This window comes from Tachypleus tridentatus, chromosome 10, assembly GCF_004210375.1.
Source record: "Tachypleus tridentatus isolate NWPU-2018 chromosome 10, ASM421037v1, whole genome shotgun sequence".
In the NCBI taxonomy this organism is placed as follows: domain Eukaryota; kingdom Metazoa; phylum Arthropoda; class Merostomata; order Xiphosura; family Limulidae; genus Tachypleus; species Tachypleus tridentatus.
The window spans coordinates 161,790,033-161,802,686 of NC_134834.1; the positions used below are offsets into that span (position 1 = coordinate 161,790,033).

Below are 12,654 nucleotides of genomic sequence, written 5' to 3' on the forward strand. Positions count from 1 at the left end.
CTAATGTTATACAAAAATGTTTAGAAGTGAGTAGTTTTTCGAGATTTGCGACTGTAATGTAAATCACTTTCACGTATCAGCCCCCAGATATAGTCTCCCATCATGTTTTCGTTATACGCTCCCAGGTCACAAAAGCAAAGTTTGAAGAGAAAAATAGGTCTTTTCCATTTACTTTAGGCATAAGCAATTGGAAAATAACACTTTCTGCCCAGGAACAAGAGAAAGTAAAAATTTTGTTACATAGTGTATATATATAATACTGGAAAAGCTGTTTTTTCGTTATTGTTTTAGGTTTAGACTTAGCTAAACAATGTAATAACAGAGATTGGAGAGTTAACACTACACTGTAAAACTGAGAATAAAACCCATGTCTGGATGGCGTTCTGAAGTGTTTTAGACCTTCATGATACAAGGTTACGTGATATAGGAAAGAACACTTCATCCCTCACCACCCAAGAGCGCCTGCTAAGTTTAGTTTTACCAGTTCCAAAACTGTGGGAAGAGATAGTTGGACATGCATACATACAAAGCTATAAATTAAGTTAATATAAGATGAATAAGGTATAATTAAAGACTCACTAAATGTTGGTGTTTTGAATTAGGCACAAAGCTACACAATGGGCTACCTTTACTCTGCCCACCGCGGGTATCGAAACCCGAGTTACAGCGTTGTAAGTTCGCAGACATACCGCTGAGCCACTGGCGGACTTTTGAAGTACTAATAGAAAGTAACATTGAATTTTTAATTTACAGAAACCTGACGAATTTGAAATTGAAGAAATTTTGTCTAGTTATAATTGTCAAACAAGAAAAAATGAACGAAACTTTATACTTGTTCAGGTATAGATTTTTATTAGATATTCAAATACATGACCGTAAACTACTACAACAAAAGTTTTGGCTTGTAATACATCAGTAGGTGGTGGGAAGGTCTCTCGCTCGAAAAGCGGTAAGTCTTCGAATTTACAACGCTAAAATCAGGGGTTCGATTTCCATCGGTGGATACAACAGACACTCCGATGTGGCTTTGCTATAAAAAATAACACACACACATATATGGTTGGAAAGCTTGTAAATGTATAGTTAATTAATTAACCAACTGAAAATTTATTACTGAAAGAGGCCCTCTTTCTTGTATTTCACGTAATGGTCTTCTCTTGCTACTACCTATATTTTAGTGTTGGCCTCGCTCCTATTCGTTGTATTACATGAAGTTTGAAGCTTTGTTCAGTAGGCCTCATTTATAACACTTTTTCCCCGAATAAAATATAAGTATCATCAAGTCAGAGCTTTTAAAACTACCAATTTCTTAATTAATGTTTGTTTGTTTTTAAATTTCGTGCAAAGCTACTCGAGGACCATCTGAGCTAGCCGTCCCTCATTTAGCATTGTAAGACCAGAGGGAGGGCAGCTAGTCATAACTACTCACCGCCAACTCTGGGGTACTTTTTTTACCAATGATTAGTGGGACTGATCGTCACATTATAATCCCCTCATGAATGAAAGGGCGAATATGTTTGGTGTGACGTGGATTCGAACCTGCGACCCTCAGATTACGAGTCGAGCACTTTAATCACCTGGCCATGCCGGGCCTAGTAATTAATGTTTCGTCACGTTTTCATTTAGAGAACGGCCCGGCATGACCAAGCGTGTTAAGGCGTGCGACTCGTAATCTGAGGATCGCGGGTTCGCATCCCGGTCGCGCCAAACATGCCCGCCCTTTCAGCCGTGGGGGCGTTATAATGTTACCGTCAATCCCACTATTCGTTGGTAAAAGAGTAGCCCAAGAGTTGGCGGTGGGTGGTGATGACTAGCTGCCTTCCCTCTAGTCTTACACTGCTAAATTAGGGACGGCTAGCACAGATAGCCCTCGAGTAGCTTTGTGCGAAATTCCAAAACAAACAAACTCATTTAGAGAAGTTTGGCAACCAGAATAATTATTGGTTAAAGCCAAAAAATAAAATAAAATGAACATCTATAAAACTGTTTTAATTTTACAGTGTTTGTTGACATTCTGTCGTGCCCATAATTTCTTTCTTATATCTAAATTATTCTTATTTAAAAAATTAGTTGACGATGCAACATCAATTTCTAATTATTATAGGCTATTTTTTGGGCATTTTTATATTATATTATATTACATACTTCTAGTTAGTGCGATAAATGAAGGTAAATTAATAATTTCTTTTTTTTTCGTTGTTTGTTTAATTTTGCGCAACTATTCTAGGTTTATCTCAATCAGACGTCCTTAACTTTGAAGTGATAGACTAGTGAGAGAACAGAAAGTCTACACCACCAAACCGAAGAGCGGTGTGTTATGTGGCTAGTTTGCTTTGATTAGAAGTTATTAATAACACAGACATGTGCGAAAATTGAACAGGAACTGTCACAGAACTCCTGATAGATAACCTGGTAATTTACAACCACTTGAAGTGTTCGTAAAGATACTGATTAATAATTCCTTAGTTCTGTTAACGGTTAGTTACGGATATAATTGTGTTAAAGCTGACTCAACTGTAGGCATAAATCAAGATTCACCGGCTTGGTAGTTTTAATTACATTAATTTCACTTCTAAAGATTTAAAATGGCGATTGATTGTGACAAAATACGATAATTTATTCTTCTGTGTTCTTGAAAAGGTAAGCCTATAAAACATAACTTGTTCTACGATTAAATAATTGTTATCCAACAGATGCGGATAAGTCATTGGGCATGCCAGCGTTTGTTTATTACTGCACTCGATTAATTTTTCGACCGAAGTAGTGCCTTCCTTAAGTCCTAACGCTTCTCATTTTGATCCACTTGAAACTGAAATGTTTTATTGTTGTGACTGAAACCGTATCGACCTGTAAACTGAATAACGCTTTCTTTCTTGTGTTTCACTCGACGGTTCTGGAACCAGATTTTGACTTGCTTCTCTGATAGATTTAAGTATTTCGAAATTTCAATTCGTCGAATCCTAGATAAGTACATGTTCGTTGAGAACTCTCTTTCTAACTCCAACAGCTGGGCACTTGTGAAAGCTGTTCGAATTCGTTTTCTTCTGTCGCTAGATGGCAATGTTAAGAGTTGATCTAATAAAGACAGAAGACAGAAAACTAAAAATTATAAGAAACTTCGTTTACATGTTAGTAATTTTGCAGCTATGAAAAACAAAATTTGATACAAATATTTAACTTTGCAATGTGTTATTCCAGGCTGAAATCTAGAGAAACAGTTATTACTAGTTGGATTATTTAAAGATTTGCAAACTAACACTCGCAATTACAAATTAAAGCAGGTGGAAATGTATGTAACTATGTACTTTTCTTTAAGAGTCAATTTAATACAGTCTCAAAATTTAATATTCCCATAAACAAATAATAGTTAGGAAAGTATTTGTTTACGTTCAGTAGATCAGCTCCTTATAATTTCTAGTACATTCTTCTCAAAATACAAATCAGGTGATTTTACAAAACTATCTTTAAAAAAAAAATTGATTATTTTAATCAATCCACTCAACCTCCTATATTTTCAGAGAGCAGACTGGACTTTGCAACAACATGGCAGTATCACATTATTAATTAAACTGTATACAACTATGATATTTGTAGCAATACTAATCAACTGTTCAGAAAGTGTGAAGGTTTTATCGGTTTGAGTCAAGTGCGCGTTTCATGTATGGCTACACTAATAGAAACCCGTTCGACTGAAAGTACTATATCATTTTCTGTGAAAGTGCTAACACTTGAAAACTTCGGAACATGAAATTATAATCCAATTTATAATTATTTTGAAAATATAATTTTTATTTCTTGCAAAATAAACGCATTGGAATTGAAAATACATTCACATGTATTCATATTTTGTTGGCTTATCAATTACACAATGTAATGTATCCATCTATAATTTACTAATATATATATATATATATATTACAAAAAAAACGCAATTTTTGTGCAATATGAACATATATAAGTAACATATTCAAATAAAACATTTTCCAACATATTTTCACAAAGCGTGCAATAGAAGGTTAATCTTATCAATTTTTTTTAAATTTCGCGCAAAGCTACTCTTGGGCTATCTGTGCTAGCCGTCCCTAATTTAGCTGTGTAAGACTAGAGGGAAGGCAGCTAGTCATTACCACCCACTGCCAACTCTTGGGCTACTCTTTTACCAACGAATAGTGGGATTGACCGAAACATTATAATGCCCCCACGGCTGAAAGGGCGAGCATATTTGGTGCGATGGGAATTCGAACCCGCGACCCTCACATTACGAGTCGAATGCCTTAACCCACCTGGCCATGCCGGGCTTTTTACAATCAATACCGCCACATAATTTCTGCTACCGTTTTGATTACGATTCGATAATCAATAGCATTTAGGACGATATCTTCACGAGTTATTACATTTCGAAACCTTAAATATCAGTTGATGAATTCCCCCGATAGGGCAATGGTAGCTATACGGATTTACAACGCTAAAATCCATGATTCAATTCCATGCGATGGACGCAGAGGATAGTCCAATGTAGCTTTGCTCCGACAAAAAAAAAAAAACAGTCGATGAAACCACATTTTTATTCAATGTTAATTCTTAATTTATTATTGCATTTACCGCACTAAAGTTTTATTAATATACTACTAGATACAACAATCATATATTAACTTTTCGTTAATTCAGATTATGTGAAAAAGTACCAATTTCTAAGAAATATAGCGTAATTGTTACTTACCACTTATTTACACGTCTTAGAGGCATTTATAGTTAGTAGTGTATGAACTCAACTTAATGAAAAATGATATATTGTGATATACTCTGACAAGATGTTTGTTTTCGAACTTTCGCAAAGCTATACACGGGCTACCTGCGAAAAACCTTGAAGTTTGAATTTATAGACTAGAGAAAAGGCAGCTAACTAGTCAACAGCGCCACCTACAACTCTTACATTATTTTTGTCTGACCGTATGGTGGGATTTGACCGTTACTCTCATAACTCATCCAAAGTGCGAAGTGCATTTTTGCAATAACGGAACTCGAAATATGAATCTTTGGATTCGCAGTCCGGCAAACTAACGAGAAGTGTTGGATGTGACGAAGTTACTAACGTGCTCAGGCTATTAATCTGGGTATTTTCAGTGGTAAAAACGAGCTCCGTACTATGGAGTAGTAGGTATGCTGTAAGAGTAACAATCAGATTCCATTACTTGATCAAACAAGAGTAGCCTAAAAATTGGCTGTGAATAGAGTTGAATAGCTGCTTTTCATCTAGTCTTACTGTTCAACGTAGGGGTGACTATGCGCGACGGCTCTTGTGTGTTCTTTGATAGAGTGTTTAGGTTGGGTATTTATAATAAGTACATTGGAATGGGCGTTGAAGACGTAAGACCGATGACTTTCGAAACGTTTTCCTCTACACTTGTTATTTCTACAATAAGCAGTGGCCGCTCATTCCAATGTTTTCATCAGCTTTTGTGTAGTTTGCGCAAACATTTCAAACGAACTAAAAAACGGAAATGCTTTCCCCTAAGCACAACAAGACAGCGAAAACGTTGAGAAGATGAAGCAACTTTCTTTGAATAACTTAGAATTTACAAATCAACAACAATAACAACATTGAAAGAGATTTATTGCTTCTTTTAAACTCCTTCCCGACCCTGCTCGGCATGGCCAGGTGGGTTAAGGCGTTCGACTCGTAGGCTGAGGGTCACGGGTTCGAATCCCCGTCACATCAAACATGTTCGCCCTTTCAGCCGTGGGGACGTTATAATGTTCAATCAATCCCACTATTCGTTGGTAAAAGAGTAGCCCAAGAGTTGGCAGTGGGTGGTAATGACTAGCTGCCTTCCCTCTAGTCTTACATTGCTAAATTAGGGTCAGCTAATGCAGATAGTCCTCGTGTAGCTTTGTGTGAAAATCGAAACAAACAAACCTTCCCAACCCATTTGGAGCGTCTTGAAAACCTCCATGGGGTCAAGACGGACACTTTAAGAATATATGAACTATAGAATATACTAATGAGGAAATATTTAAAAAAGTAAATAACATAACCTATATGAATTATTTAGTCCATCGAGGCTGTAGAGCAAACTTACTATATTTTATCAAATCGACTACTGACCTTCATACTGTGATTTAATTCGATAAATCTGTGAACCACTTGGATGATTTGTCAGCTGCTTGTCTGATGAAAAGTTTCCTCGACAGAAAGGTAAAACACTGAAGAAGTTAGAATGTGTATGATTGAAAGAGTGGATGTTGTTGGTGATGCATCTTGTTGCAATATTATCACAGCCTTTCATGTCAAACGACGATGAATCCAACTTGGTACAATTACAGATGGAAGATTGGTAAATCGAGTTCTTTTCCAGAGCAACAGAGAAATCAAAAGATCTCGAAAAACAGGAAACATTTTTAATTTCTTTTCTGTTGCTACCAACGTCTCTGTCGCTACTTATTTCGAACGAGTTTTTTGAAGGCTTTAAAATAACATCTATATTGTTGGACGTTGAAGTGTCCAATGAACGTTTAGCGGAATTAGACGGTGTCCTGGAAACAGGACGTGTCAGTAAAGATTCGACGAGAAACGACCGAGACATGTTATGATTTTCAAATGAAACTTCCTAGGCGATAATTGGCTTTACATTATATATTCGTTATAGTTAGTTGCTTTACACCCTTAACGGTAAAAAACTTACAATATTTACGCCTTGTTTGGTTGAAGGAAGCTGTTTTAGCACTCTCCACCCTATAACTTAAGTACCTTTTAAAATGTGATTACGTGAACTTAACCCAAAGGTAAATAAAAAAAAAAAACGTACATGGATTGGTTAGATATATCCACTTCACGCTCACGATCTCCCTTACTAGAACCAATCAAAATAGTCGAACCGCCTTCGAAGAGCCCAACAAAGGTCGTCAAGCTCAATATTATCGAAGAATTTACATCAGCTATTGTTGAACTCCCTAACTCTCTCTAGAACGGTTACAGTGCCGAGGCGCATACGTCATTAAATACTTTTTCTGTACTCTTGTACATCATGTTTTTAACTATTTCAACATCCTTATTTCCAAGAAAATCCCTGAAGTATACATCATGCTTATCTTTAAACACAAACCAGTATCATCAACTACTTTATAAAATTAGAGAATTTATCTTCCTTTTTTTTAATTCTTATAAAGTAACATCTAGCTGCGTATAAAATTATTTAGAAAGATTATAGTGAAAGTTATCATATGGAATGCACTTTTTGAGCTAAACGTGAGGTCAGAGGCCCTATAATTCAGAATTAGTCTTCCTAAAGTAGAACTGCTGACCAATCAGTCAGCAGAACCGAACTCCTATGCGACTGTTTTTAACTGGATAACAGAACTGAACTTTAATTTTACAATATACCCATAGAAAAACGTGCAGAGCTAGCTTAGTGTCATTACGCGGGCTTAGGATGTTGAACTTTCGCATCTGCAACATGACAATGGTTACAGCTGGGATGACTGGATCCTTCCCAGCCAAATGTCAACAAGGAAAAAAGACAACAAGAGATTTAAAAGTTTGCTCATAAATGAATACACACACATGTTGATATTGTATATATCAGGTGGTCTCTTTACTCTAATGAATACATAGTATATACACACACACATGTTGATATTGTATATATCAGGTGGTCTCTTTACTCTAATGAATACATAGTATGCACACACACATGTTGATATTGTATATCTCAGGTGGTCTCTTTACTCACCTTGCACATCATATCATATGTGATCACTTAACATATTTCAAAGTGTGGGGTTTTTCTCCATAGATCGCTAGTTATATCTTGGAGGAATGGGGGCTAGTGATGTGGGGTAAAAAAAATTGTTTTAATATATTTTTAATAATGAAAAAATATGTAATCACTACAATACATAATATTTTAATTAATGTGTATCTGTGTATTACATCTCGTATCATAATTCAGATTTTTCACTTACTTAAAAAGTAAGGTGGCGCACAATAAACGTTATTTATTTTAAATAGCAATGTAGAGGACAAACGTTTGGAAACGTTGACTCAATCAGTCGTCGGTGAGGAGTTGAGGGCAAGTGAATCTGTGACTTTCGGTGCACTTTAATCTCTAAAGTGAGCATGTATGTATTGCCAAAATTGGAAATTATTAAAGTGTACCTATCAAAGTAGAGGGTATATAGAAAGGCTCGAAGCTCCTTTACCTTTAGAATGATGTGTATATTTGTAATTAATCACAAAGCCACATAATGTAATATCTGCGTCCTGTCCACTACGGGTATCGAAACCCGTTTTATAGTGGTGTGAGTCCATAGACATACCGCTGTGCCAATGGGAGGGTCATTTAGAATGGAAATAATGGCTTATTTTGATACAGTACCCCAGGGAAGGGTAGATATTAATATAAACTAGCGCTAAAAATACAAGATAAATTAATATGAAAATAAGTTATTTAATAAACATCTTGCGCGGCTTTTAATGGTTCAATTTAATCTTTTTAGCTCTAACTATTAAGTTTACTTTATAGCCTTTAACTGTTTACAATTTAATTCAAGTTGTAGAAATTGTAAATTATTGAAATTTATGAGGATATTTGAAGTGATTAATAACACCGATATTGGAGATGGAGGGGAGGAGGCTTGACTTTCCAATTATAACTCTTATGGTCCTTCAACGATATACAGTGGACACTTCATTCCACCTGAATAAAAATGGACAATAATTACATAAGCACCCACATAAAGATGCAACCGTGGTCAATTAAAAAAATATAAAGAAATATGTTTACAGGAATATAAGGACATTATTCTCAGACTAATACCTCTGTCCCGAGCAGTCAGAAACCTGCTTTGTGTGGTAACTTTTTTATGGTAATTCTGAAAGTCGGTTCTTACAGTAGTACCACGACCGTGTAAACGTTAACTTGTTTGGTTGTTGTTAAGCGCAAATGGGATATCTGTGTTAATGGATTAGATTAATAACATGTTATTTATCTGCATGGCCGGTGCTGAATCACTTCGAATCATTTTTCATATATATATATTTGTATATTGTGAGTCCTACCCCAAAACTTTCTTGCTATTGGTAAGTTTTTTTGATACTTCTGTTATCTTAAAGGATAACCTGGTAGAACGCTATACGCCCAAAATCTTAAAGTATTTAATATCAACCTCTGGTTTGTCAAATATTACATTTGGTTAATTAATTATTTCTTAAATTATTTGGTAGAATTTCATGTGAATCTACTCTGCGTTAGCTGTCTCTAAGTTTGAAATGGTAGACCAGAGACAAGGCAGCTAGTCAACATCATCTACCGCCAATTTTTGGGCTACTTTAACCAAATAGTAGGATTTGACCGTTACTATTATAACGCACCAACGAATCGAACGTGAAGAACATGATTTTTTCTGACGTTTATGAATTCATTGTTTGGTATATTATCCACTGTATCACAGTTCATCCTTTTGCATGAATAAAGTCACCTGTAATTTCTCTTATAATTCATATATACTTTAAAGAAAACTAGCCTCTAATAACAGATTAAGTTATTTTAAATCAGCGATCGTTCTAGAGAAAAAATATTTTTTTAAATCAGTATCTCTTCTTGGAAAAAAAAAACTGAGCAAAGTACTCCAGTCTAATGAGATTTTGTCTTCTGGTAGGATTTACGAAGTTAACATCCAGGGTTTGATTCCTCGGGGTGGACACAGTGGAATATCCTATATGGCTTTGCTCAAACACAAACAAATCAACGAGACTTTACCAAGGTCTTGTACAAAATTGCAAAATTTTCCTTGATGCCACTGTCTCTCTAAAAGATAGCCTTCTAAGCCTTCTACATACTGACTTTTTAATCAAATAAGGTAAACATTTACTTGTGTAACGACGAATAACGAAAACTGCACATGTGAAAGACAACTTATCATTTGTTAAAGAATTCAACTTGATTACTAATCTGTGAATATCACAGCATTTAAGAGAAATTAAATGGAACTCTAAAACAAATGTGTAATTTTTTATTTGTTGTTCATAGTTTAGAAAACAGTTAATGCGTGCTATTCGTAACCATGATTAGATACTACACTAGTTCTAATGACATCACGCTGAAACCTGAAACGTAAGACGCTGAGAAACACGTTGTTATTCAAAGTGAATTGTGATTATCACCCTCTTGATATTTTACATTTTCACTGTTGTCATTGCTCAATACTTGCATAGGTGCACTACAACAGTGAAAATGTTGTAAAAAATCAAGAGGGTGATAATCTCAATTCACTGAATAAAGACGTTCTACCGTTCTTATATTATGTCGATTACACGGCATAATATAAATAACTGTCAATATTAGTAGTTTGAGATATAACAAAAGGGAGAATGAATTATTTATCCTAAACAAAAAGAAGTATTTTTGTCTATATATTTGTATTTGAAATAAAAAAGTGTTATGCCGCAGTTAATGAATGGTTTTCAATGTTTTGTTTGAATTTCGCGCAAAGCTTGTTTGTTTGTTTTTTTAATTTCACGCAAAGCTACCCGGGACTATCTACGCTAGACGTCACTACTTTAGCAGTGTAAGACTACCCACCGCCAATTCTTGGGGTACTCTTATTACCAACGAATAGTGGGATTAATCGTTACTTTGTAACGCTCCTACCGCTAAAAGAGCGAGCATATTTGGTGTGACGGGGATTCGAACCCGCGACCCTCAGATTACGAGTTGGGTCCCTTATCCACCTGGCTATGCCGGACATTTTCAATTTTTTTTTAGTTTATCAATACAAAGTTTTAGCTCATAGTTCCATCTTCTCTTGACCGAATTGAGATCAAATTGCAGTTTTGGATTCAGGAGGTCAAACCTTTTCTATTAATATATTTGACTCACCCAAGGTTTCATAGTTTAATTTATTTAATCATACCAAAAAGAATTTCAACTGCTGCGGCTATTGAGGATTTCCTCTTGTTTTAACTTAAAAGTTTGTATTATTTTACCGCCACAAGGAGTGTTGATGTTATGTGATGAACATGGCTTAACATCTGAAATATTTCTGAAAGACCAAAAACATTTGAAACTATTAAATTAAAAGACTAATAGGTTGTTGAAATTGTTGATTGGCTGTTATGTCAGGCAATTAATTAATTCTGCACTGGGAATTTCGAGTTTGCGTTTTCAAGGAAGTAATAGGAATAGAGGAAGCACCGTATATTCAAAGAAGATAGTAGGAAATAGACTTTTTAGAGTTATTTGTGAAGTAGTTACGTCAATCGTTAGTTATGTTAAATTTGTACTGGTTTTAAAAATTGTAGTCGAGTAAATGAAATACTTTCGTTAACATTAAGTTCACTAGAGTTAAAATTATGCTAATTTTACCGAACGTTCCTAAAGAACGTGCCCATCAAAAGAAAACATTATAATTTTGGTGTCAGAAGTAAAACTACGTTGATTAACATAAAATAGATCCCAGACTGAACATAAATAAAGATGACAATACGTCTAATGGGAATGAAGAGATAGCCGACACTATGTCAAGAAGAATAAGACACAAATTGAAAGGAGGGATGACAAGAATAAGGTATATCATTGAGACAAAGATAATGAAAAAATAAATTGAGCGAAGGAAAGAACGAAAAAGGCATTGGAAGTGAGCGAGGGGGCATTAGTGAAGCAAGGAAAAACAAACAAAACATCATAGGAAAGGATACCAACGAAATGAAAAGGTAGTATTACAGGTTATAAAAAGTAGAGAAAGGTTATAACAGAAGTCTAAATAAGTATATAGAAATAAAATATCTAGAAATTAAATGAATCAATGCAAGTGTCAAACAAACTACATCACTATCTGCAGCTACTCAAGAATTCCACCTTCAAACTTTCGTATAAGAAATAGAACACCTATGGCCTACATCTGCTACTACTGTTGGTGTAACAACTATAATTGTAAAGCCTTCCTGGACTATTCTTGCTACATCACTAGTTCGTCAAATTAAGTAATTTAAAAGGATAGTTCAATATCATCATCCAATGAAGAGACCAAAACATTGTGATGGAAAGGTACGATGGAAGACATTTAGAGCACAATTTGATATAGTTTTCATGACGAATAATTAGAGTAGTAAACAGCAAGGTATATCTTGCTTTACATTAAAAAAGATCAGCTTTAACAACATTGAATAACCTTCCAATTTAGAACTGTAACAATTACCAGGCATTAGTTGACACCTAATCAAATAGGTTTGGAGCGTCACTTCAGAAAGTCGTTTGTAAGCCGAAGATGAGACCTTTGCCAAACTTGTAGAAGATGTGGAATGACTTGTCAAATTATTTTATTTAGACGTTTCACATGAAATTTTGGATTTCTTGGCGAACGACAAATTCTTAGATACCGTAGTAGATTGGGATATGGAAATCAGGCAAGAGCAAAGTAAGTGTACACCTATTGATAAAAATATCCAGTTGGCAATAATACGTGAATTTATTAGAGATGCAGATATAAGACCAGTAGTACAATCAAGAAATTATGGGATTTTTAGACCATGTAGTGCAGAAAAATCAACTCTCTTTTTTTAAAGGTCTATAATAACTTTAAAAATTAATTAAGATAATTGATTACTCGGAATGTAAATGTAAAATCACGCGATAGATGTTTATACTATCCTCATAA

General features: G+C 34.9%; 1 protein-coding gene across 1 annotated transcript; it reads right to left on the bottom strand.

The window, feature by feature from the left end:
- Nucleotides 1–2,329: 2,329 nt before the first annotated feature.
- Nucleotides 2,330–6,402, bottom strand: LOC143228257 (protein zerknuellt 1-like). Its single transcript, XM_076459546.1, has 2 exons — nt 6,107–6,402; nt 2,330–3,075 (listed from the first exon to the last, which is right to left on the bottom strand). Exons 1-2 carry the CDS (start codon nt 6,285–6,287, stop codon nt 2,780–2,782), a joined length of 477 nt encoding a protein of 158 aa, XP_076315661.1. The 5' UTR covers nt 6,288–6,402; the 3' UTR covers nt 2,330–2,779.
- Between the last annotated feature and the right edge of the window lie 6,252 nt (nt 6,403–12,654).

Coding starts and splice junctions, on each gene's coding strand:
- LOC143228257 (XM_076459546.1), bottom strand. CDS start 6,287: ATGAAAGGCTGTGATAATATTGCAACAAGATGCATCACCAACAACATC. Junction 3,076..6,106: donor AATTAAATCACAGTATGAAG/GTCAGTAGTCGA, acceptor TGTCTTTATTAG/ATCAACTCTTAACATTGCCA.